Source organism: Salmo salar, chromosome 10, assembly GCF_965601325.2.
Source record: "Salmo salar chromosome 10, fSalSal1, whole genome shotgun sequence".
In the NCBI taxonomy this organism is placed as follows: domain Eukaryota; kingdom Metazoa; phylum Chordata; class Actinopteri; order Salmoniformes; family Salmonidae; genus Salmo; species Salmo salar.
In genome coordinates, this window is record NC_138300.1 from 27,374,465 (window position 1) to 27,400,000 (window position 25,536).

Sequence of the window (25,536 nt, forward strand, 5' to 3'; positions counted from 1 at the left end):
CGGGCAGGTAGCATTCTCCTGGCATCTGCCAAACCCAAATTCGTCCGTCGGACTGCCAGATAGTGAAGCGTGATTCATCACTTCAGAGAACGCGTTTCCATTGCTCCAGAGTCCAATGGCGGCGAGCTTTACACCACTCCAGCCGGCACTTGGCATTGCACATGGTGATCTTAGGCTTGTGTGCCTGCTCGGCCATGGAAACCCATTTCATGAAGCTCCAGATGAACAGTTATTGTGCTGACGTTGCTTCCGAAATTATAAGGCTAGACACATTTATCAACCAATATTAACAAAACAATCAACACCCAAACATGGAAAACCAATGCCAAAAAGAAAACGCGACTCCTCGACGGACACAGACGATTTATGCTTTTCACCACTGGGAATGGTAAGGGTGGTCAATAAATGATAAACTGGACATACTTCAATTAGTTAGTAAAGATATAAAGGAGTTGAAGGCGAGCCTTGAGATGAGTGACAAAAGCTGCGACAATGGAGAAAGAAACTAACAAGCTAAAAGGTAGTCAAAAAGATTGAAATGGACATTAATGAACATAAAAAGGAGTACATGTTTCTCAGGGAAGCCTTACTTGACATCAGTGGTGATTTTAGCATGTAAATCTTGGTGGGGCAAACTCCCCCCCCCCCCCCAAACATTTTTTTTTTTTAGATGCATGCCAGCAAAGCCACTACACAACAACACTAAACAATACATGAATTGCACTATAACAGCGACAAGCGTTGCCCACAAACATTTAGGGACTACATAAAGCTGTCCCAACAGCAGAGCTTTCTTTCCAGCACAATGGAGTGAATCCTTTCCACCGCTACACCTGGCTATCAGCGGAGCCTTGTCTGGCAGCGAAACAATTCATTCAGCCTCATTTACTGCCTTTTTAAAAACATAGCTGATATGGCTGAACATATCTCCCTGGCATATTATATAATTTATGCAGCAGCATATAAAACATTTATGGACTCACCTTGTTGTGCGCGGCGGTCTGTCATTGGCAAATTTTGTCATCAAAGAAAAAGATTTACAATTCCGAGTTGTATGACCGTTCAAAACATATTTTTCCAGTGTGACTTCCCAGTTGCAATGCTTGCGCTTAGCCACTGTAACTGATTCCTTCCAAATAACTCATTGTTGAATTTGCGATGTACAACTTGTTGTGTAATGTTTATGGCCGATGAGCACCGATACGTTTTATCTATATTTTCTCTTCATTATTTCTCTTCATATGACAAGGATTAAAAATAATTTGCCAGTAGACTTGATTCATGATGATGACTGCTAGCTAAGATTGTGAAAGTAAGATGTTGACATGATCAGTCCAATCAAAGCTACTGTACATATAACGTGATTTCTGTGGCCAATGAACTTGAGCCTTCTTGGAAGGGCACTTGTAATATAACTCTGTCTCAAAGGGCTGAAATTTTGGATGTCTATCATTACTAAAGGACTGAAGCTAGGCGATTGCGCAAGGTCCCTATGACTGACAGAATACTGAGCTAATGCCCCACCTGCCCTGAATGACGGGTCGCCACTGTTTCACATACAGACTAGATCTATGAGACAAAATCTGGTACTGGTATCAAAAGAAAAAGAGGGCGAAGTCCTGAAAGTGTGGTGAAAGAATTTCAGGCAATACTGTTGCTAAAATCTAACTCGAACGTGTACACCTTTTCAGACAGAAATATGCATCCCAAATTTGCATCCTTCAAAGATAAAATAATGGTTAAAAGCCTGGGGAAAAGACCCGCTGGCATGAATGATATGTTCCCGAAGGAAATTGCAGAACTGCGCAAAGTTCTGTAACCACTCTTCAAGGAGAATAGATTAAAAGAGAAACGTGTAACTCTTGTAGTCGATAAACTGTATATTTATAACCAAATGTTCAGAGACACCAAGACTACTCCATGGCTATTCTAAATATTACAAATTTCCCATAGAGGATTAGAATAATGGAACACCCAATACTATGCATGATAGGGATTGTAATAACACAATATATATAAAAATAAAATACAACAATTGATAAAGAACTCCAACTACACTATACCATTCAAGATAGAGAATGTTGTAAAATAATTCATATTCAACTTTCTATTTATAGTATCTTATAAATAGATAAGACAGCATTAGAAGAAAGGATAATTAGATAAATAATACATCTTAAAATGAACAGCAAAAAAAGAAATGTCCCTTTTTCAGGACTCTGTCTTTCAAAGACAATTTGTAAAAATCCAAATAACTTCACAGATCTTAATTGTAAAGGGTTTAAACACTGTTTCCCATGCTTGTTCAATGAACCATAAACAATTAATGAACATGCACCTGTGGAACGATCGTTAAGACACTAACAGCTTACAGACGGTAGGCAATTAAGGTCACAGTTATGAAAACTTAGGATACTAAAGAGGCCTTTCTACTGACTCTGAAAAACACCAAAAGAAAGATGCCCAGGGTCCCTGCTCATCTGCGTGATCGTGCCTTAGGCATGCTGCAAGGAGGCATGAGGACTGCAGATGTGGCCAGGGCAATAAATTGCAATGTCCGTCCTGTGAGACACCTAACACAGCGCTACAGGGAGACAGGACGGACAGCTGATCATCCTCGCAGTGGCAGACCACGTAACAACACCTGCACAGGATCGGTACATCCGAACATCACACCTGCAGGACAGGTAGAGGATGGCAACAACAACTGCCCGAGTTACACCAGGAACGTACAATCCCTCCATCAGTGCTCAGACTGTCCACCATAGGCTGAGAGAGGCTGGACTGAGGGCTTGTAGGCTTGTTGTAAGGCAGGTCCTCACCGGACATCATCAGCAACAACGTCGCCTATGGGCACAAACCCACAGTCACTGGACCAGACAGGACTGGCAAAAAGTTATCTTCACTGACGAGTCACAGTTTTGTCTCACCAGGGGTGATGGTCGGATTCGCATTTATTGTTGAAGGAATGAGTGTTACACCGAGGCCTGTACTCCAAATCGATCCCGCTCCAGAGATGGAGGGTCCGTCATGTTGTGGGGCGGTGTGTCACAGCATCATCGGACTGAGCTTGCTGTCATTGCAGTCAATCTCAACGCTGTGCGATACAGGGAAGACATCCTCCTCCCTCATGTGGTACCCTTCCTGCAGGTTCATCCTGACATGACCCTCCAGCATGACAATGCCACCAGCCATACTGCTCGTTCTGTGCTTGATTTCCTGCAAGACAGGAATGTCAGTGTTCTGCCATGGCAAGAGAAGAGCCCGGATCTCAATCCCATTGAGCACGTCTGGGACCTGTTGGATCGGAGGGTGAGGGCTAGGGCAATTCCCCCCAGAAATGTCCGGGAACTTGCAGGTGCCTTGGTGGAAGAGTGGGGTAACATCTCACAGCAAGAACTGGCAAATCTGGTGCAGTCCATGAGGAGAAGATGCACTGCAGTACTTAATGCAGCTGGTGGCCACACCAGATACTGATTGTTACTTTTGATTTTGACGCCCCCTTTGTTCAGGGACACATTATTCAATTTATGTTAGTCACATGTCTGTGGAACTTGTTCAGTTTATGTCTCAATTGTTGAATCTTGTTATGTTCATACAACTATTTACACATGTTAAGTTTGCTGAAAATAAACGCAGTTGACAGTGAGAGGACATTTCTTTTTTTGATGAGTTGATAAGGAGTTGGAACACAAAGGAATTCAACACAGTAGGGATAAAAACACAGCAAACAGGACATATAGTGCATTCGGAAAGTATTCAGACGCCTTGACGTTTTCCACATTTTGTTACATTAACAGCCTCGTTCTAAAATGGATTAAATCATTTCCCCCCCTCAATCTACAAACAATAGCCCATAATGACAAAGCGAAAACAGGTTTTTAGAAATATTTACAAAATTATAAAAAAATACAATAACAGAAATACCTTACTTACAAAACTATTCAGACCCTTACTCAGTACTTTGTTGAAGCACCTTTGGCAACGATTACAGCCTCGATCGAGTCTTCTTGGGTATGACGCTACAAGCAAGTTTCTCCCATTCTTCTATGCAGATCCTCTCAAGCTCTGTCAGGTTGGATGGGGAGCGTCGCTGCAGAGCTATTTTCAGATCTCTCCAGAGATGTTCTATCGGGTTCAGGTCTGGGCTCTGGCTGGGCCACTCAAGAACATTCAGAGACTTGTCCTGAAGCCACTCCTGCGTTGTCTTGGCTGTGTGCTTAGGGTCGTTGTCCTGTTGGATGGTGAACCTTCACCGCACTCTGAGGTCCTCAGTGCTCTGGAGCAGGTTTTCATCAAGGATCTCTCTGTACTTTGCGCCGTTTATCTTTCCCTCAACCCTGACTAGTCTCTGCCGCTGAAAAACATCCCCACAGCATGATGCAGCTGCCACCACCATGCTTCACCATAGGGATGGTGTCAGGTTTCCTCCAGATTGTGACACTTGGCATTCAGGCCAAAGAGTTCAATCTTTGTTCATCAGACCAAAGAATGTTGTTTCTCATGGTCTGACAGTCCTTTAGGTGCCTTTTGGCAAACTCCAAGTGGGCTGTCATGTGCATTTTACTGAGGAGTGGCTTTCGTCTGGCCACTCTACCATAACGGCCTGATTAGTGGAGTGCTGCAGAGATGGTTGTCCTTCTGGACTGTTCTCCCATCTCCATTGAAGAACTCTGGAGCTCTGTCAGTGTGACCATCGGGTTCTTGGTCACTTCTTATATAGACAGGTGTGTGACTTTCCAAATCATGTCAAATCAATTGAGTTTACCACAGGTGGACTCCAATCAAGTTGGAGAAACATCTCAAGGATGATCAATGGAAACAGGATGCACCTGAGCTCAATTTCGAGTCTCATAGCAGGGGTGTCTGAACACTTATGTAAATAAGGTATTTCTGTTTTAATCTTTAATACATTTTGCAAACATTTCTAAAAACCTGTTTTTGCTTCATCATTATGGGGTATTGTGTATTATTAAAGCTGATCTAACCCCTAATAAACATTTTTACAAAAATAACACACTCCCTAAATCATTAATCCAAGCTTTATTTCAAAAGTTTGGCTTTAACAGTGCAATATGGTGATAGACATTCTCTCTAGGGACAGTCTTCTGAAAATCTCTATCAGTTGACAAGGCTGCATAGCAGTGGTGACACAGTGGGGAATAACAGTTCAGTTACATTTTATCCAGTTGAGAATTGTAGAATAGGATTCAAGGCCAATCACATGCTACTGTGGCCAGTGTATAAAGCTCAGGCTTACTCTCGCTCTCTCTCTAGCCCTGGACACAGTGAATCAGGTGTAATGGGCCCTCTCTCACTCTCATTCCCCTTGACCCCTCACTCTCCAGCCCAGCACAGCCTCCTTCCCCTCCCTATCTCTCCTTCTACTCTTGTTACACATTCCAGAGCGCACCTCAGTTCCCGGGGGTCGTCAGGCAGTGGGGAGGGATGGAGGAGAGGGAGAAGAGGAGGGTGGAGAGGGCGACGCGATGCTTGAAATTCTGCTCACAGCCAAAGCAATTTCCTGGCAAGCGTGGTGCTGTCAGCTGCTCTGATGGCTAGCTGTGAAATATTGTGGCTGGGAGTGGGCCGGCAGCAGGCTCTGGCAGCCTGATGGATGGAGCCCAAGCGGAAGAAGGGGAAACAACAACAAAAAAATTGAAAAAAAAGCAAAACGCAGCCGCCATTAAGGCAGCTCCATCACGCAGTTGAAGGAGTTCCCAGGGTCTAATAGAGGCAGAACGCCCTCTAATCGGCAGCGCTCGCCAAGCTAAAGGGGAGGAGGTAGTTGGGAACCACCCCTTGTTAAAGCACAGCTCGAATGATGGGGTACTGTATGTAATGGTACGATTTGAGCTGGCGCAGAGCTCCTGCAACGATGGAGTTGGATTGGCTCACCTGCTTTTTTTTCTTCTGTTAACAATGTAATTAAGAATCTAAATGAAATGGTCGCACAGCGTTGGGTCACTTAAATGGCCGTGCTCCAGAAGTTTTCTCTGGAATTATATAAAAGATTCAATCTGGGAAGCCAAAGTGAATCTCCAACAGAATCTCCCAGTCTCCAAACAAAACGTCACTCTGGTGATCCCCCTAAAATGTCAAGGACAATGGAAGTACAATGATACAGTGAAGTTCAATCCAGCCCACAATGTCAGCCAGCATAACAGTCTCCTAATGCGCTGTCAATCACAGGCAGACAGGACTGTGAGGCTGGAGCAGTGATTGATTGTTTCATTAACAACCCACCTTGACCTAGAGAATTGTTCATATGAAATTGTAATTAAGCAATTAGAGACAATTAAGAAATGTAGGGAATGAAAGTCAAAAGACAATCTGAGTGTAGAGGCTTTACAAATGAAACCTCTCAGAGAAAGATGCAGAGAACGGATTGTTCCGGCAGAAGCTCCCTACAACTCAATAGAAGGACTCGGGCTCAACTTCATCTGAACTGGTGTTGCTGCAGTTTAGTTTAAAGCGGAAGGTCAAATGAATTTTGTCCGACAAGTACTTATCTGCTGCATAATAATTAGTCTGGGCCTATAAGGGCCATAAACGGTTCGCTTATCTTAACACAGAAGAAATGCTGCTGATTTAAGCAGGATTACAGACTAGCTGATTCTCTTACAAAGCATTTAGCATTTGCTAACTTTTGCTCTCTGTTAACATTATTATCATATAGCTGAACATGCTAAAATGGTACTCCTACATCCAGGGCAAGTAGTGTTTATAAATGCAGAATAATTTACCTACTCCTGTACATACCATTTTCCTTCCAAATTATATATTGTCTATACACAGCACTTATTTATATTTTGAATTCTGACACATGCTCACTATAATATATCTACTCTGGATTGTTAATTGGACTCGTTCTGTCATTTCTTGGTTTCTTGTCTTGATAATTTTGTTCTGCATTTGTATTGTATTTGTGAGATATACTACTGCACTGTTGGAGCTAGTTACATAAGCATTTCGCTGCACCTGCTATGACACCTGTAAATCTGTGTACGTGACAAATAAACCTTGATTTAATTTGATAAAGTCTATAAGTATGCCTGCATGACTGGAGAGCAGAGAAATGAGTGATACAGTGCGGTCGGAGCGGTGGGTGAGACCAGGTGTGCTGCAGAGAGAGAACAGACGCGGTAGTGTTCAAGCCTGTAAGCCCCTCATTCTCTCTCTGCCACAGACTAATTGATGGACATATTTGGCCCTTTTTAACACAGAGGTGACATGTAATCAAGCTAAACGGGCACTCAGACAGCACTCTCTGGCTGTTAGCGCTTCATAAGCAGCTGCATCTGTCTGGAATAGTGCTGAGAGATTAGAGCTTTTTGAGGTCGGTTCGGTTCGAGTATCAATAAATAATCACGGTTTTCGATTTTGGTTTCTATTCTTTTTTTTTTTATACATGAAATGCATTATGAAATAATGATGTTACAATTATTTTAGAGATTTTTAATTGAAAATATTCCATTGTCTCTGTCAGGTGCACATTGGGTAGACATCAACAGAAAAATAGGAAATGACTATGAAATAATAAAATATTTCAGTTGTGTATATTACTTCGTTTTTATTTGATTACTTTATTATATAAAGTAATCATCTCATCTCTGCTCAAGCAGTAGCAGTCAGCCAGCCACGCCATACTTTACTGTCTTTAGTCATCCTATTTAGCTTGCCTGCCTAAGTATGCTGCAGAGCTGTCTGACCCAAAAATTATTTTACTAGTTATTCAAAGTAGATAAGGTATAATTTCACAAACTGTCTCTGTCCTTCTCCTAGTTGGGTTGTGTACATTCCTCTCTCGTGCGGTCATTCCAATCTGTGTGTATCTAACCTAATGTAAAGTGTATCCGTCCAGAGATCTGTATATGTCTGTATCCGTGCTTCTACACCTGCATTGCTTGCTGTTTGGGGTTTTAGGCTGGGTTTCTGTACAGCACTTTGAGATATCAGCTGATGTAAGAAGGGCTATATAAATAAATTTGATTTGATTTATATAATGACAAGATGCTAATGTCTATGCCCTAACAATGGGAGTCGTTGTCTCCAACGCTGGAAGGCAAGGCGACAAGGTTAGCTCCAAAATAAATCCATAGAAACGCATTGTGTTATTTTGGACAGATTTTGGCAAGAGTAAAACATCTCGTTTCGCCTCTTCCTCTCTGATCGTCTCTGAGCTGGAAAAAACTGGCGCAATGGATTATGGTCATTATAGTTAATTACCACTTTCTGCCCTGAACTCGGTTGAAAACTATAACTCCCTTCAACCCAGCGTCCCACATAATTATTGACTTGATTTCTCCGATTTCTCTCGTGAATGAGATGATTTCTCTCTAGAGAAACAGCGCGATGGGCTCACACAAAAAACTCACTAAATGGAATTCAAGTAATTGAACCGACGTCAGTCAAAGAGCTGGCCACAGTCACAGTCTGTTACTCCATCTACCAACCACCCAACATCTCACACACCCTGGGTCTGTTTGGTGGATCTATGCTCCCATTGTGTCACCAAAGCATCTTGAATACAAACTGCACAGACCAGAAAGACACCCCAAATGGGTTCCTCCGCGGTGTCATTTTCTTGTTTTTTGCTTGTGAGAGCCAGACAGTTCTGCCTCAAACTGGAGGAGAAGTGGTTGAGGAATTGAAAAGGGGGAGTAATGATGGAGACAAATTGCCCGCAAATCTCAGAAATGGATAAGAAATGGGCCGATGACACCAGAGGACATCTCAACAGACAGACAGAAAGATCCGTTTCCCCAAGCGCCCTGAATACAGCAGACAATGGCTCCCCACAGAAAGAAAGGAAAAGAGTGAAAGTACAGCCAGGAGGAAGAGGGGGGATTTTCAAGGTGCAATATTCATCTAATCGGCATGACCGCACCTAATACATTTGTTTCAGATAGAAAATTAATTTTCTAACATTAAAAAGGTCAGAAATGAACCATGGCAATACTGGCCCTTTTGTCATCCTTAACAAATTATCCAAAATGGCGCTGTCAGATTGCTGGGGATACGTTCACTATGATGAATGTTCTGAGTAATCAGCCAATCAAAAATAATTCTTATTTTCCTTTGATAAATGGGCTGGAAAAGCATTGCTTTAGGTGGGAGATGGGTTCATTTGTTTCTTCACTCTTCCTTTTTTTAAACAAGCACCGAGGAGCTTGGGAACAGATTATATGTTCCAATGTCCTAAAATTCAGATGGATTCAGCGCTATAATAAGGACATAAGGTGTTAGACTGCTTTGAGGTATTTTAAAAGCCAATTAAAATCTGTAATTAATGAAAATAAATCTTTGTCAATCAGGCTTATATGGATTTTTAGAGATTATCAAAAAGGAGGGATCTTTCTCGAATGAAAGACAGATTCAGTCACAGATTTTCAAAGATAAAAAACTAAACGTGTATATTACTAAAAGGGATTAAATAAATGTTGTTGCAGTCTGACTGTCACTGAGCCCTTTCCTAAAGCTAGAGAAATGGCTTTGGTTTGACATTCTTCAAGAGTCAAATGGCCGTTGACAGCTTGAAATCCTCTGTGTCTGCAACCATCTGCCAGCTAGAGGGAAGCGGACAAATAAAGAGTAACATGTTAGCCCGGCATGATCTCCTCCTGTTGTCCTCAGACCGTGGCCTTGTAACCTCATTAGTGGATGTGCACAGTGTGAGACAGCAGTGGATGGAGGGCCAGGCCCCTGGCCATAGAGCTGGCACTGGGATTGGCATCTGGGAGCCCCAAATCTGAGTGCTGTGTCTGATGTGATTAGCTGGAGAGAGGCGGCCCAGGTCTCTCCTCTGACAGAGCCAGTCGGCCACAGCCAGGCCAGGGGATGGGATGGAGAGAGTGGGGCTGATGAGATGTGGGGACATGGCCCTGCTTGGGATTGCACTGTATGGGTGAATGTAGTGCTGAGGGTGCTGGGGGGTTCAGAGACTGTGAGGTGGTGGAGAGCTTAACGAGAGTTCTCCTTCCAGCCACTGGATCAGCCAGTGGAATCATAATTACACATGTGGGCAGGCACAAAGGTTCTCTCCCTCAGACCTTGGTTCTGCACTGAGCTACATGTGCATGTTCTCTATGGGAGTTGGAGTGCATTGGAGTGAGACTGTGAGGGAAAACAATGTATGCGTGTGAGTATGACAGTGAATGCAAATGTGTGTGTGTGAGAGAGAGTGAGAGTACCTATGTGTGGTGTGTGTTTGGATGTGAGTGTGTAGTTTGCAGAAGTGTGAGGGACATGAGTGGATCACTCTGCCGTGAAGGAGCCCATCGATCAGCATGTCAGCGCTGGGGGAAAAGGTTAAGCTGAGAGCCGTGCCCCTTTGCTCAGCAGAACGCCCTGGTCTTATCAGGATTAGAAAGTGTAAGAAAGGGCAGACGATTCCCAGGACAGACTCTGACCTTCAGTAATCTAACAACCTGCGTTTCCACTTATAATTAACACGAAGGCAAAAAAACACAAGGGCTCGTTCCTCTAACAAAGAAAGTGCAAGCTGAATATAGAGTACACTACAGACACTGGCCCCTCAGTACAATCTAATGTCCCAGAGACCTACACTTTGCAGAGAGCTGCTGAGTATCAATCCTACAGCACACCTTTCTATAGTTCTCAACCACATGAGTGCATAACCTTCTGAACTAAGTCAACTGGAAATAGAGTTTAGATTCAGAACAGTGTTCAAACCTCAACTCAGGTGTTTTATATAGCTAGTATCTGTGGAATTTGAGCATATTCTTGACTCTGATACTGTGTTGCATGTTGTGTGCTGCAGGGTGAGGAATAGACAGCCCACGCAGTAACTACAGTACGAAGTGTGTAATGCAGGTGTTGGTCGCGGGTTGGAGATTGGGACTCACTGGGTCTTGACTGAGCTGGACGATGAGCTGCTTGACGGCGTGGAGGGTGGGGTGGGCCCAGGGGGACGGCTCCTGCCAGTGACGGTTAAGGTCAAAGCCCATCAGAGAACACCTTGAAATGAACACACACACACACACACACACACACACACACACACACACAAGTTGAACATTTGCAGATACCTACAATTACTACTGATGCTGTGGCTATATGTGTTTATATCTAATCAATTAAATCAACAATCAAACTTTCCCAAGAAACACAGTTTTTTTTATTTTATATGAACAATCAATTAGCTTTAGCTTCCCTATCGGAGATCTAAGATCCAATGTATTTCACTAGAAAGTAATTCTACTGCAGTCAAAGAGCAGCTAAAGCCAGGACCTCTAGTCAGAGGTTGCAGGTTACAGATGTTTTATTGAGCCTGTCTTAACATTTAGTGTAGTTGCCTGGTTTAGGTCCCTTACTTGGGCAAGTCAGAATATTGTAGAGAGAGCTCAGTGACTTTCAACGTGGCACCGTTTATACGATGCCACCTTTCCAACAAGCCTGTTAGTCAAATGTCTGCCCTGCTAGAGCTGCCCCGGTCCACTGCAAGTGCTGTTATTGTGAAGTGGAAGCATCTAGAAGCAACAACGGCTCAGCAGCGAAGTGGTAGGCCACACAAGCACAGAGAATGGGACCGTCGAGTGCTGAAGTGCGTAATGCGTAAAAATCGTCTGTCTTCGGTTGCAACACTCACTACCGAGTTCCAAACTGCCTCTGGAAGCAACGTCAGCACAATAACTGTTTGTCGGGAGCTTCATGAAATGGGTTTCCATGGCCGAGCAGCCGCACACAAGCCTAAGATCACCATGCGCAATCCCAAGCGTCGGTTGAAGTGGTGGACTCTGGAGCAGTGGAAACGCATTCTCTGGGGTGATGAATCACGCTTCACCATCTGGCAGTCCGACGGATGAATCTGGTTTTGGCAGATGCCAGGAGACGTTACCTGTCCAAATGTATAGTGCCAACTGTAAAGTTTGTTGGTGGAGGAATAATGTTCTGGGGCTGTTTTTCATCGTTCGGGCTAGGCCCCAGAGTTCCAGTGAAGGGAAATCTCAACGCTACAGCATACAATGACATTCTAGACGATTCTGTGCTTCCAACTTTGTGGGAACAGTTTGGGGAAGGCCCTTTCCTATTTCAGCATGACAATGCCCCCGTGCACAAAGCGAGGTCCATACAGAAATGGTTTGCTGAGATCGGTGTGGAAGAACTTGACTGGCCTGCACAGAGTCCTGACCTCAACCCCATCGAACACCTTTGGGATGAATTGGAGCGCCGACTGCGAGCCAGGCCTAATCGCCCAACATCAGTCCCGGACCTCACTAATGCTCTTTTGGCTGAATGGAAGCAAGTCCCCGCAGCAATGTTCCAACATCTAGTGGAAAGCCTTCCCATAAGAGTAGAGGCTGTTATGACAGCAAAGGGGGGACTAACGCCATTGCAATGCCTATGATTTTGGAATGAGATGTTCGATGAGCTGGTGTCCACATATTTTTGGTCATGTATATGTTTACTATACATCTTTATCTTATCTGACTTGCCACAACTGAAGTTCCTTCTGGAAAAATAAAGTAATTCTGGTCTATTCTAGAGTGGCTGTGGAAGGAAGGACGCTGGGCTATTGAGCTGCTGCTGCTCAGTATCCATGACTTTCACGGGGGCCTGTGTCTGTGTGTCAATGCCAATGTGCAAGCAGGCATGCCTGAAATACTAATGTGTGGTCAGCACTGATTGATTCTGATCCCTGCATGCATCTGTTCGATCGCCCTCCAGATGCAGTGTGCTGCTGAGCCCACAGAAAGACCAATCAGGCCTCACTGGGAGGGGCAGAGAGAGACACTCTTATTCACTTCTTATTAATATGGAGCTTATCACCATTCAGCCAGGCCGACCGCATCATTTTCCAGAGTTGATGAAAATAACCTTTTAAGGGTCAACAATCAGCAACAAGATGTTTTTAACCCCTGTCATCATCAGAGCAGATGTGATTTACCATTGACAGACTGGGTGCAGTGTGGGGGAGCGACCACTAGATGGCAGCCACAAACACTTTTATTGGCAGCACCAGAGTCTCAGCACATTTGTATTCCTCATGTCCAACCCATTAAGTAAAAGGCAATTATGGAGAGGGAGGTGGAAATGATGCCCATGGAGCCTGTGCCTCAGTGCTAAACAGAGGCTGGAACGTATGGCCTAAGAAACAGCAGCACTACAACTAAACCCTGTGAAAACACACTCAGCAGAGTGTATGAGACACTGCAGGGCAGGAACAAGCAAGATGGCACAGGCAAGATGTGTCTTACACAAGAAATAGGTATAGAAAGGAATAAAAATATGTAGATGAGTAAGGGGAGAGTGGATGTGGGTTTATATGTCTGTGACACAAGTACTCTAACACATCCCCCACTGGTAAATGTGTGTGTGTCTGGCTTTACACACACGATTTGACTGACAACAAGCACTGGAGAATAAGAGGGGGAATTGACTACTGCAGCTATTACATTGATCTGAACTGTCAACAGAGGAGAAAAGAGATAGCAAAATCGGAAAGCCAGCAGGTCATATTCCAGAGATGGCGCGGTAGCCCATCCAGATATACCCACACATGGCCTTTGGTTTAATTCATATCTGTAACAGCAGCATCTAGCGGGCCATAAATCCTCTGGTAGGAGACCTAAACAGTGGGCATTACCAAACACATCATCTCTCCTTAGCACTAGCAACGTGATGCAGCCTAGTCAGATATCTCTATCAGAATCCATCAAATGTACAACTTTTCAGAGGTAGACCTCAAGCAACATGATGGAAATTACTACAGCAGTAAATGTCATAAAACAACTGAACAGCTATTTTAATCCATGAAGAAACAGGTGATTTTTTTATATTGATAGTAGAGCTTACCTGTAGTTGCCTAAGTAGACGCCGTCAGGGTTGAGCATGGGTACAATCTTAAAGATCACATGGTCACGCAAGGTTTGGGCCACAGGGTGCTGGCTGACTAGGAAGTCAATCACTCCTAAACACAATAAAACATGGAGATACACAAGAGAGACTATCAGGGTTATTTCACTCTATGACTGGAAAGCATCATGCTCAAAGCTATTCTCTCTCACTCACACCCAGAAGCAAGCATGGACAACCACGCACGCACACACACACTAGCGGTTCTGGGGGGGGCAGTGCCCCTGTGACAACAATTTTGGACCCCTTGTGGCCTCCCTAAATGTGGAGTATGAAATAATTTTTACATAACAATTTTTTTTTTCTTTTTTTACATCCGTTATTAGACAGTGGCAACGATGATGATTATGAACATGGTCTTTTGCCTGCTAATGCCTGCAATGCAGTGAAGAAAACGATATGACAACAATAACGTCTAATGTAACTGGCCCCTCTAACAGTACAACTGGCCACAGCTTGCCCCCCCCCCCAGTTGAAATGGTCTAGAACCGCCACTGCACACACACCCGCACAAACTCCCAGTAAAATGGACTTTAAAAGAAAACTCAAGGCCCAGTTAATTGAGTTTTGAGTAACAAAAAGAAAAGGGCAAAAAGAGGGCATTATATAAATCTGAGGGGAAATCTGAGACATCCGTCCACAATCGATAGAAATGGAATGGAGCTGATAGTGGGATAAAAACAGACAGCCTAATTAGCCCACAGGGCCTCAGCCACTGAGTGAGGGAGATAATGCTATCTGCCAAAGATGAGACACAGAGACCGCGAGAGTGAGAGAGTTGGAAAGAGAGAGACAGAGAGAGATAGATACATACCGGCTACTGAAAGCCATCCACAGCCATAGACTGAAGCAGGATAATTGACAGGTAAATAAGAAGCAAAGAGGGCCGACAGCAAGCCTGTAGCCCTCCCTCCCCATCCCACTACAGCCGCCCGCCCCACTCTGTCCTGCTCGTTACCATTAATGGAGGCATAACAAGCTCTCTAATTGAGTCAATGTGGCAGGCAGGAGGAGAGATGGAGCGTGGGACACAGGTACAGGCCACAGAGTGTGCCATCTAATTACTCGGACTTCCTGAGATTACTTCATGCACATCTGCGTGTCGGAGCTGGGGCTGGTCCTTTGTGGAGCTTAAAGTCACATTGAGCTACATGGGCTGTCTGCTCTCAGGGCTCTGGGGTGACCAAACACTACTCCACAGACTGGGAGCTTTGAACGGTTTCCTATGCTGTATTGTCAATGGAAAAGTAAAGAAGATCCAAGGACAAGCTTTAGCTTCAACTTAAACTATGATATTAGCTCAAACTGTAAAGACCAGCTAACCCCAGACTTCAACCCTAACCCTGACCCTTGGCCTAATCCTATCCCTTGTCCCCAAATCCCAAGCTACAAACAGGCTAGCACTCTTAGAAAAAAGGGTTCTTCGGCTATCCCCATAGGAGAACCCTTTTTGGTTCCAGGTAGAACCACTTTTGGTTCCAGGTAGAACCCTTCAGGGTTCCATGTAGAATCATCTATTGAAATGGTTCTACATGGAACTCAAAAAGGTTCTACCTGAAGCCAAAAATGGTTCTTCAAAGAGTTCTCTTATGGGGCCAGCCAAAGAACCCTTTTAGGTTCTAGATGGCACCTCTTGTTCTAAGAAGGTAGCCTTGTGTCCATGCTTTATGTAAAACCTCTTCAACCGTCATCTCATTAAATGTAACTCACTCTTTCTTCACAGTTCAGATGTCCTGGATTTTGAGGAGAGAAACTCTCCAGGAGTTCAGTTACTTGTCGACAAAACAAGAGGCTCTTCAGGTGAGAGCTAATCTTAATAACAGCCTGACAAATGCCAGACATGTTAAGAGAGGTATGAGTGGAAGACAAGGCTCTTTTTGAATAATCTGCTCCTTTGCCACTTTTTCCCCTGTAATTCTATGAGAATTTGATAAACTGCTGGTGAGATGCTCCACCTGGGCTGTGTGTCCGTGTGCGCACATGTGTATTAGGGATGTGTATAGAGCACCAGGTTGGAGACAGAGACCTACCTTGGCAGATGAAGGATGCAGGCGACTCCCCAGGGTGTACACGGGCTGTGAGGACAACTAGCTTCTTCACCTTCTCTGGATTCTGTTGAGCTGTTGATGAAACACACACAGGTTAGATGCATGCATATTCGGACAACAGGGCAGCACGGGGGCACCCTGCTGTCAGAATGAATTGGTCACTAAACACACTTCACAAGTATGTGCTGTAAATTAGCATTCAGCCGAGGGATAATCACCCAGAAAACAGGATAAAGTGGATAAAACATTCAGTGACTACTACGCACTGGTGTAATAAGGAGCATACAGTATATATATTTATCATTGTTAAAAAGGGACATTGTGGCCCATTGGAAATGATGTGACGTGTGTGCTCGTGAGGCTCCTCTAACCCATGTGGGAAAGGACAGGCTCTTTGTAATGCAGCAAATTCAATTCCATGTGCAGTTTTCCCCACTAAAGATGCTACAATGACCTCCAGATCCATTTAGAGATATTCTGCTGGAGGTATGTTTTCACAATCTACATGATGTCCATGATAGACTGCCCAGCTTAATGCACCATAAATCAAATCTGCCTGCTATTTTCTCTCTGTGAAAGGACCAGGCTGTATGGGAAATTAGGAAGAATTGCATTCAGGCTAATAAAATCGTCTGGATGAATACCGGTGCTGCTGGACAAAAAGCTCTTTTAAAATGCTGATCTGCCTCCACCTGCTGCGAGTCACGCTCATTTCTATTCCTGCCTGCTCTGTTCTGTTCTGTTCTGCGTGGGGGACGGGGAGACAGGGGGCTCTGGCACAGCAGCAGCCTTTGTTCATGTAACACAATGTTCCCCTCGTTATCAACTACATGATGGGCTGTCCAAACACCAGGCCCTGCCTCTCATTTCCAAAGAGAGCAGGCAAGTTTCATTACCATCAACATGGTTACCTGCTGAATGGAGCGCTGGTATTCACCAGAAACACAGAAAAAGTCCCCCTATATCCCTGGATCTGTTCTGCCTTCACAATGGACCCCTCTACCTCACTACGTAGTTACACACCATACTTTACCACATACAGGTCAAGCCTGTCTTCACTTGCTTTGTCTCTTATTCAATATAGATGATTACATTCCATATAGCAGATTATATTTAAGTAGATTATGATAAATGTATATATCCCAGTGGTCACAAAGAGGAATGCATGAGTTTTGAATCTTCAGGGCATCCATTGGATGAATAAATCAAATCAGTTTATTTGTCACGTGCGCTGAATACAACAGGTGTAGACCTTACAGTGAAATGCTTACTTACAGGCTCTAACCAATAGTGCAAAAAAGGTATTTGGTGAATAATAGGTAGGTAAAGAAAAAAACAACAGTAAAAAGACAGGCTATATACAGTAGCGAGGCTATAAAAGTAGTGAGGCTACATAGAGAGACGCCAAGCACAATGGAGGAGAGGATGGATTGACACCTTGGCTGGTATGGAGGAGGGGGTATCACTGGTACCCAGGTCAACCCACAAAAACGTCCCCCTCACTCTCAGCCCCGCACATGAATCATTAAATAAGCGCATGGATTATTCAGCACACTCTTTGAATTATATATACATATATCACGGTCTGTAAAAACAAGCATGACCTAATACATTATGGCTCTTGCTTTGGTCTCCATAGAACAGCCCCAGACCTGGGGAGATTTGAGGGTCCTGGGGGTGATAAGAGGGGACTGTGGCTAATGTGAGGGTTGTGAGATGCTGGAGGGTTGTGAGAGGCTGGAGGGTTGTGAGAGGCTGGAGGGTTGTGAGATGCTGGAGGGTTGTGAGATGCTGGAGGGTTGTGAGAGGCTGGAGGGTTGTGAGAGGCTGGAGGGTTGTGAGATGCTGGAGGGTTGTGAGATGCTGGAGGGTTGTGAGAGGCTGGAGGGTTGTGAGATGCTGGAGGGTTGTGCAACTTTAGCCTGAGAGCAGGTATCAGAGAGCCACTCAGTGATAATAGACGTTACTCTGCAGCTTGACCACAAATGATCACTATGTTTGGAAAAATGGTCTTAAGAAGTTTATAACCACTGCTGAGAGGAAGCCAGACATGTTAGCAGAACTCCACATGAGCCTTATTGTGTTGATCGCTACTGTTTGTCAGGGCCAAATACCATTTTGCCCAATAGAAGCAAACTGTACCAATGCACTTCAGCAAAGCTTGAAAACTCTCAAATGATTGTCACAGAACACAGGTCAGGCAGCCATCGGCGGTCGACATTTCTCCACATGTTTAGTGTTGCTAATGGCTGAAAGTAATTGTGTGCCTTATTTCTATGTACACAAACTTAATATCCTATTGATCCCCCTAAGCTTCTCCTGAGCAGAGAAAATGCTGATTGGAAATGGGCTGCGTACCTTTTCCTGTCTTTAATTCCAATTACGATTCTAAGGGCTTTGGAAATCATGGGTTGCTGGTGTGAGGGTGTGTGTGTAAACATAAAGTATTATTCTGTTTTTAAAGGAGAAGAAAAAAAGATAGTTCCCTCGCTTTCTCTCTTTGCCCTTCACAGAGACAAATGACTTTGCCATTCAGGAGTCTCGGCAGAGCCGCCGGGGCATTGGTTGTAAATGTGAGTGCTCACCAGGCCCAGCGCTCACTTGGGTGTGAAATTCCATCAGTTATAAATTCCACCTTGGCCTCGACCCGACGCGACATGGCTCCTGATGCACAACAATGGAGCAGTGCCCACATAGTGCCGTGGGCGAGCACAGGGAGCGCTTCATTCAGAGAGGACTTACGGAGTAAACGTAGCATGCACACAAAGCCCCTTCACATTAAAACCAACAACCTTGAAATAACAGCCACCTCACAACAGAAATCTGTGTGGGATTCAAAAATAATGCTCTTGTACATATATGTTTTATGCTAATTTGCCATTGCGCTTCATCAGTGCAATTTCCACCAGGCTTGTAGCTTAGAGAAGATCTAGCGTTTATCTTAGTGCAGTGTATAGGGAGTGCCTAGGATCCCTGCTGCCTCCTCAGCCAACGCACTCCCCTGCCTGCAGCTCTCTGTCTATCTGCCTGCATGCCTCTGCCTCTGCCCAGCCGAGCGTTCAGCCAAACAGCACCACAGGTTCCCAGCCCCTGAGCACAGCACACAGCTGCAGTGGCACATGCTGACCAGCAGGTGCCGCTAAAGATCAGCAGGGGGCGCTGTAATCCCCACACATCCGGATACATGGAAACAGAAGGAGGGAGTGAAATACAACATTTTAAAACAATACAAATATGCTGTAGAGGCAAATTCTCCTGCAGCATCATTGAGTTATTTGCTCACTTTATTTTGGTTAAGCATTGGAAAGACAGTCTGATGCATGTGTGTGTGATGTATGCTATCCAGGCTTATACACTGACATATGATATTGCAACACTCAAGATACAGGATAAGGAATCAAAATAAAGCAACCACAGATGGCCGAGTCAATGAGTCAAACTACACATTGTTAAACAGATACACTCAGTGCTGTCAGTTAGCCTTGAAAAACATGAATTTCCATTTCTTGTTTAAGTTGAAAAGCAGATATTTTGTTATGGATATCTAGTCTTTACCAATGGCTCTGCCCCCTCTCCTTAGTGCCATATAAGCAGAGTGGAGTGGTGATAAGAGGAGAGCTTTGAGAGTTTCTTACTGAGCAGGTCTCCATGTAATGAACCGCTTAACACTACCATCATCACAGACCTCAATGGGCCTGTCACAGCACTGCAGATAAGGAGGGGACTTACATTAGGAAAGTCACAAGAGTCAGGGAGGAAAAAGTATAAGTGAGTGTAAGAGGGAGACTGTGTGTGTGTGTGTGTGTGTGTGTGTGTGTGAGAGAGAGAGAGAACTAAAGGTAGCGAAAGAGGGAGCAAGAGAGAGAAATAGAGGGAGAAAAATGTCTGCCCACACCTTAGCAACAAACTGCTCCCTCAGCATATTTCTCACCTGAGAAAGTCACATACGCCACATTACCGCTCAGAGCTTGACAACATTTTAAGATGTCATATTACGATCAGGTCTGATAAATATGTAAATTGCATCAAAGAAGAAAAGTGTCTTTGACAAACATCCTAAATCTAATGAAATTTGAAAGTCACTCTGAATGTGCAGTTCAGCGTTTTTGCCATGACAGTCTCACCACTTCTAATTCAGACAGATAAGACTTGGAAAGGCTTCTGACATAATACAATTAACTGAGGTCGTTGTTTTCTTGAGCTGGATTCATGGGATATCACATTCTGCAGAGTACAGTTTTTTATTGGATACTACTGGCATTATTTAGTATTCATGTATTAATATGTCTGTTACGGCTACCGAGTGGCACAGCGGTCTAAGGCACTGCATATCAGTGCTAGATGCGTCACTACAGACACACACCCTTGTTCAAATCCAGGCTATATCACAACTGGCCATGATTGGGAGTCCCATAGGGCGGTGCACAATTGGCCCAGCGTCGTCCAGGTTTGGCCGGGGTAGGCCGTCATTGTAAATAAGAATTTGTTCTTAACTGACTTGCCTAGTTAAATAAAAGAAAAAACTCATTGAGATGATGCATGTTTCTTACATAGTTGTTTATTAACTCAAGTACTGTAATTTATGGTTTACGTAAAACACAGAGACTATTCAAACCAGTGAGTAGAACAGTTGACTGAGTTGTATGGGACTGTGAGAGGGTGAAATGATGCTACAGTCACACACTGGTCCTGAATTGTCTCTGTGAGGAGAGACCAGTGCTGCCTCCCACTGTCCGAAGACTTTATTAACCCAGCCTCTGGCCCTACCAAGGCCCTACTCCCTATGAATGCACTGGAATAAATTAGCTTCACTTTGCGTGGAAGTGGAAGCACGACGTACAGTAGCAGGGTCAATCACGGATTAAAGAAGGAAACCAGCCGCGTCGTGGACACTGACGTATTGCTGAACAGGCTGAACACCTTCTTCGCTCGCTTTGAAGATAATACAGTGCCACGAACGTGGCCCGCTATTATGGACTGTGGGCTCTCCTTCTCCATGGCCGACGTGATTAAGACATTGAAGCGTGTTAACCCTCACAAGCATGCACAGACCAGCTGGCTGGTGTGTTTACAGATATATTCCATCTCTCCCTATCCCAGCCTGTTGTCCCCACATGCTTCAAGATGGCCACCATTGTCCCTGTACCTAAGAAAGAAAAGAAAATTTAACTAAATGACTATCGCCCCGTAGCACTCACCTCTGTCATCATGAAGTGCTTTGAGAGACTAGTCTAGGATCATAACACCTCCACCTTGCCTGTCACCCTAGACCCACTTCAATTTGCTTACCGACCCAATAGATCCACAGACGATGCAATCGCCACCACACTGCACACTGCCCTGACCCATCTGGACGAGAGGCATACCTATGTAAGAATGATGTTCATTGACTACAGCTCAGCATTCAACACCATAGTACCCTCCAAGTTCATCATCCAAGCTGGAGACCCTGGGTCTGAACCCCGCCCTGTGCAACTGGGTCCTGGACTTCCTGACGGGTCGCCCCCAGGTGGTGAAGGTAGGAAACAACGCCTCTTCGCTGATCCTCAACACTGGGGCTCCACAAGGGTGTGTGCTCAGCACCCTTGTACTCCCTGTTTACCCATGACTGTGTAGCCAAGCACACCTCCAACTCGATCATCAAGTTTGCAGACGACACAACAGTAGTAGACTTGATTACCAACAACGATGAAACAGCCTACAGGGAGGAGGCGAGGGCTCTGGGAGTGTGGTGCCAGGAAAAACCTCAAATTCAACAAAACTAAAGAGATGATTGTGGACTTAAGGAAACAGTAGAGGGAGCACTCCCCTATCCACATCGATGGGACCATAGTGGAGAAGGTGGAAAGCTTCAAGTTCCTCGGCGTACACATCACTGACAAACTGAAATGGTCCAGCCACACAGACAGTGTGGCGAAAATGGCGCAACAGCGCCTCTTCAACCTCAGAAGGCTAAAAAAATGTGTCTTAACACCTAAACCCCTCAAACTTTTACAGATGCACAATTGAGAGCATCCTGTGGGGCTGTTTCACCACCTGGTACAGCAACTGCACCACCTACAACCGCAAGGCTCTCCAGAGGGTGGTGCGGTCTGCCCAACGCATTACCTGGGGCAAACTTCCCGCCCTCCTGGACACCTACAGCACCCGAAGCCATAGGAAGGCCAAAAAGATCATCAAGGACATCAACCAGCCGAGCCACTGTCTGTTCACCCCGCTATCATCCAGAAGGCGAGGTCAGTGCAGGCGCAAAAAAGCTGAAAAACATCTATCTCAAGGCCATCAGACTGTTAAACAGCCATCACTGACACAGAGAGGCTGCTTCCTACATACAGACTCGAAATCATTGGCCACTTTAATAAATGGATCACTAGTCACTTTAATAATGTTTACATATCTTGCATTACTCATCTCATATGTATAAACTGCACTTCACACTATTCTATGGTATCTTAGTCACTTTCAAATTGTGTTTACATATTGCATATACTGTATTGTATTCTATACTACACCACTGACTGTTAAACAGCCAGCTCCACCACATCAGAGGCTGCTGCCTATAGACACAGATTAGGAATCAATGGCCACTTTAAAGAAATGAAACACTAGCCACTTTAAGAATGTCTCCGTATCTTGCATTACTCATCTCATATGTGTAAACTGTACTCTATACAATTCTACGGTATCTTAGTCACTTTAATTGTGTGTAAATATTGTGTCATCCATCTCATATGTATATACTGTGTTCTATACTATGCTACTGTATCTTAGTCCAATGCCGCTCTGACATATATGTATATACACTGCTCAAAAAAATAAAGGGAACACTAAAATAACACATCCTAGATCTGAATGAATGAAATCATCTTATTAAATACTTTTTTCTTTACATAGTTGAATGTGCTGACAACAAAATCACACAAAAATAATCAATGGAAATCCAATTTATCAACCCATGGAGGTCTGGATTTGGAGTCACACTCAAAATTAAAGTGGAAAACCACACTACAGGCTGATCCAACTTTGATGTAATGTCCTTAAAACAAGTCAGAATGAGGCTCAGTAGTGTGTGTGGCCTCCACGTGCCTGTATGACCTCCCTACAACGCCTGGGCATGCTCCTGATGAGGTGGCGGATGGTCTCCTGAGGGATCTCCTCCCAGACCTGGACTAAAGCATCCGCCAACTCCTGGACTGTCTGTGGTGCAACGTGGCGTTGGTGGATGGAGCGAGACATGATGTCCCAGATGTGCTCAATTGGATTCAGGTCTGGGGAACAGGCGGGCCAGTCCATAGCATCAATGCCTTCCTCTTGCAGGAACTGCTGACACACTACAGCCACATGAGGTCTGGCATTGTCTTGCATTAGGAGGAACCCAGGGCCAACCGCACCAGCATATGGTCTCACAAGGGGTCTGAGGATCTCATCTCTACCTCTGGTGAGCACATGGAGGGCTGTGTGGCCCCCCAAAGAAATGCCACCCCACACCATGACTGACCCACCGCCAAACCGGTCATGCTGGAGGATGTTGCAGGCAGCAGAACGTTCTCCACGGCGTCTCCAGACTGTCACGTCTGTCACATGTGCTCAGTGTGAACCTGCTTTCATCTGTGAAGAGCACAGGGCGCCAGTGGCGAATTTGCCAATCTTGGTGTTCTCTGGCAAATGCCAAACGTCCTGCACGGTGTTGGGCTGTAAGCACATCCCCCACCTGTGGACGTCGGGCCCTCATACCACCCTCATGGAGTCTGTTTCTGACCGTTTGAGCAGACACATGCACATTTGTGGCCTGCTGGAGGTCATTTTGCAGGGCTCTGGCAGTGCTCCTCCTGCTCCTCCTTGCACAAAGGCGGAGGTAGCGGTCCTGCTGCTGGGTTGTTGCCCTCCTACGGCCTCCTCCACGTCTCCTGATGTACTGGCCTGTCTCCTGGTAGCGCCTCCATGCTCTGGACACTACGCTGACAGACACAGCAAACCTTCTTGCCACAGCTCGCATTGATGTGCCATCCTGGATGAGCTGCACTACCTGAGCCACTTGTGTGGGTTGTAGACTCCATCTCATGCTACCACTAGAGTGAAAGCACCGCCAGCATTCAAAAGTGACCAAAACATCAGCCAGGAAGCATAGGAACTGAGAAGTGGTCTGTGGTCCCCACCTGCAGAACCACTCCTTTATTGGGGGTGTCTTGCTAATTGCCTATAATTTCCACCTGTTGTCTATTCCATTTGCACAACAGCATGTGAAATTTATTGTCAATCAGTGTTGCTTCCTAAGTGGACAGTTTGATTTCACAGAAGTGTGATTGACTTGGAGTTACATTGTGTTGTTTAAGTGTTCCCTTTATTTTTTTGAGCAGTATATATTCTTAATCCATTCCTTACTTAGATTTATGTGTTTTTGGGGTAAATGTTGTGAAAATGTTAGATATTACTGCACTGTCGGAGCTAGAAGCACAAGCATTTCGCTACACCCACAATAACATCTGCTAAACACGTGTATGTGACCAATAAAATGTGATTTGAAAAAAAAAGATATATAATAATATTCACTCACGTTAAATGTATACAGGCCCTTGGAATAAGATGCAGACGGTTGATCTGCTCAGTCGATTGAGCCCGAACAACCATCAGAGCCCCCCTCTCTGCCCCCCCTGCCACCCTCTGCTCCTCAAGGACAGGCAGAGAGAGAGAAGAAGAGAGAAGGCTTTAAAAGCAATAGAACTTTATGGCACTGTTTTCTTCCTCCTGAATAGGTCTGGTCAGGACAGGATATAAGATTGTGGGAACACAAAGCCTCTGGTCTCGCTCAGATTTATTCAGCTCATCTTATTTTGGAGGCATGTTGGTGCCAAGGCCTTCTGAAACACTAATAAACCATCCTCCGTCACTCCCCACTACAGGCCACACACATCTACTCCCGGAGAGAGATACCCTTGGCTCTCACAACATCCCTACTGTCACATACAGACTACAGAGCTCACAGTCATACCAAATCTAGATTCCACCAAATGCCAACTCCCTCTCTGACTCCACAAAATGAAAAAGCAAAGCGGATAGCGACCGCAGACTCATATTTCATGATCATCTAGCACCAGGAAAAGGTAACAGAGGACAGTATGATGTGCGATGCTGACGTTGGTCGAAGGTGTGGATTGACCACTCTAAAACACAGCTCCCCTGTCCCAACTGAGCTGATGAGAGGACAGCTGAAGTGGGCAATCAGTAGAGGGTATTTCACAGTCAGCCTTGTGTGAGAAATGACCTGAAAAGAGGATTAGAATGGCATGTTGTGACACTCATATCAGAATCACGGCGAGGGAGAAACCCTTGAGAACGCAGCATGTAAATATAACCTCGGCCTCTCAAGTGGAGATGAAGCCCATAGGATAAAAGAACTGAGCGCAGTGTGATTACAGATCGATTTGCTGCAATCAAGGCCCTTATGCCTTTTCACTGTGAAATGAAAAGATTTCTCCACTTCAAGGGCGAGAGTGATGACAATTGAGGTCATGGGCGATTTGAAGTGACAGCTCCGAGGCAGGGGCTGAGGATTGAGGGTGGAGAATTTTCTCTTTAAAGAGGCGCTATCACAAATTTCTTGGATGAAGGG

General features: G+C 44.8%; 1 protein-coding gene across 1 annotated transcript in view; it reads right to left on the minus strand.

Annotated features, from left to right (window-relative positions):
- LOC106613892 (cytosolic carboxypeptidase 6) overlaps nucleotides 1–25,536 on the minus strand; it is a 406,201-nt gene that overhangs the window by 27,040 nt on the left and 353,625 nt on the right. Inside the window, exons 7-9 of the mRNA XM_045687571.2 lie at nucleotides 15,909–15,998; nucleotides 13,819–13,933; nucleotides 10,869–10,980 (exon numbers count right to left, since the gene is read on the minus strand). Coding sequence (XP_045543527.1) covers nucleotides 10,869–10,980; nucleotides 13,819–13,933; nucleotides 15,909–15,998 — 317 coding nt within the window. The remainder of the gene's footprint in view (nucleotides 1–10,868; nucleotides 10,981–13,818; nucleotides 13,934–15,908; nucleotides 15,999–25,536) is intronic.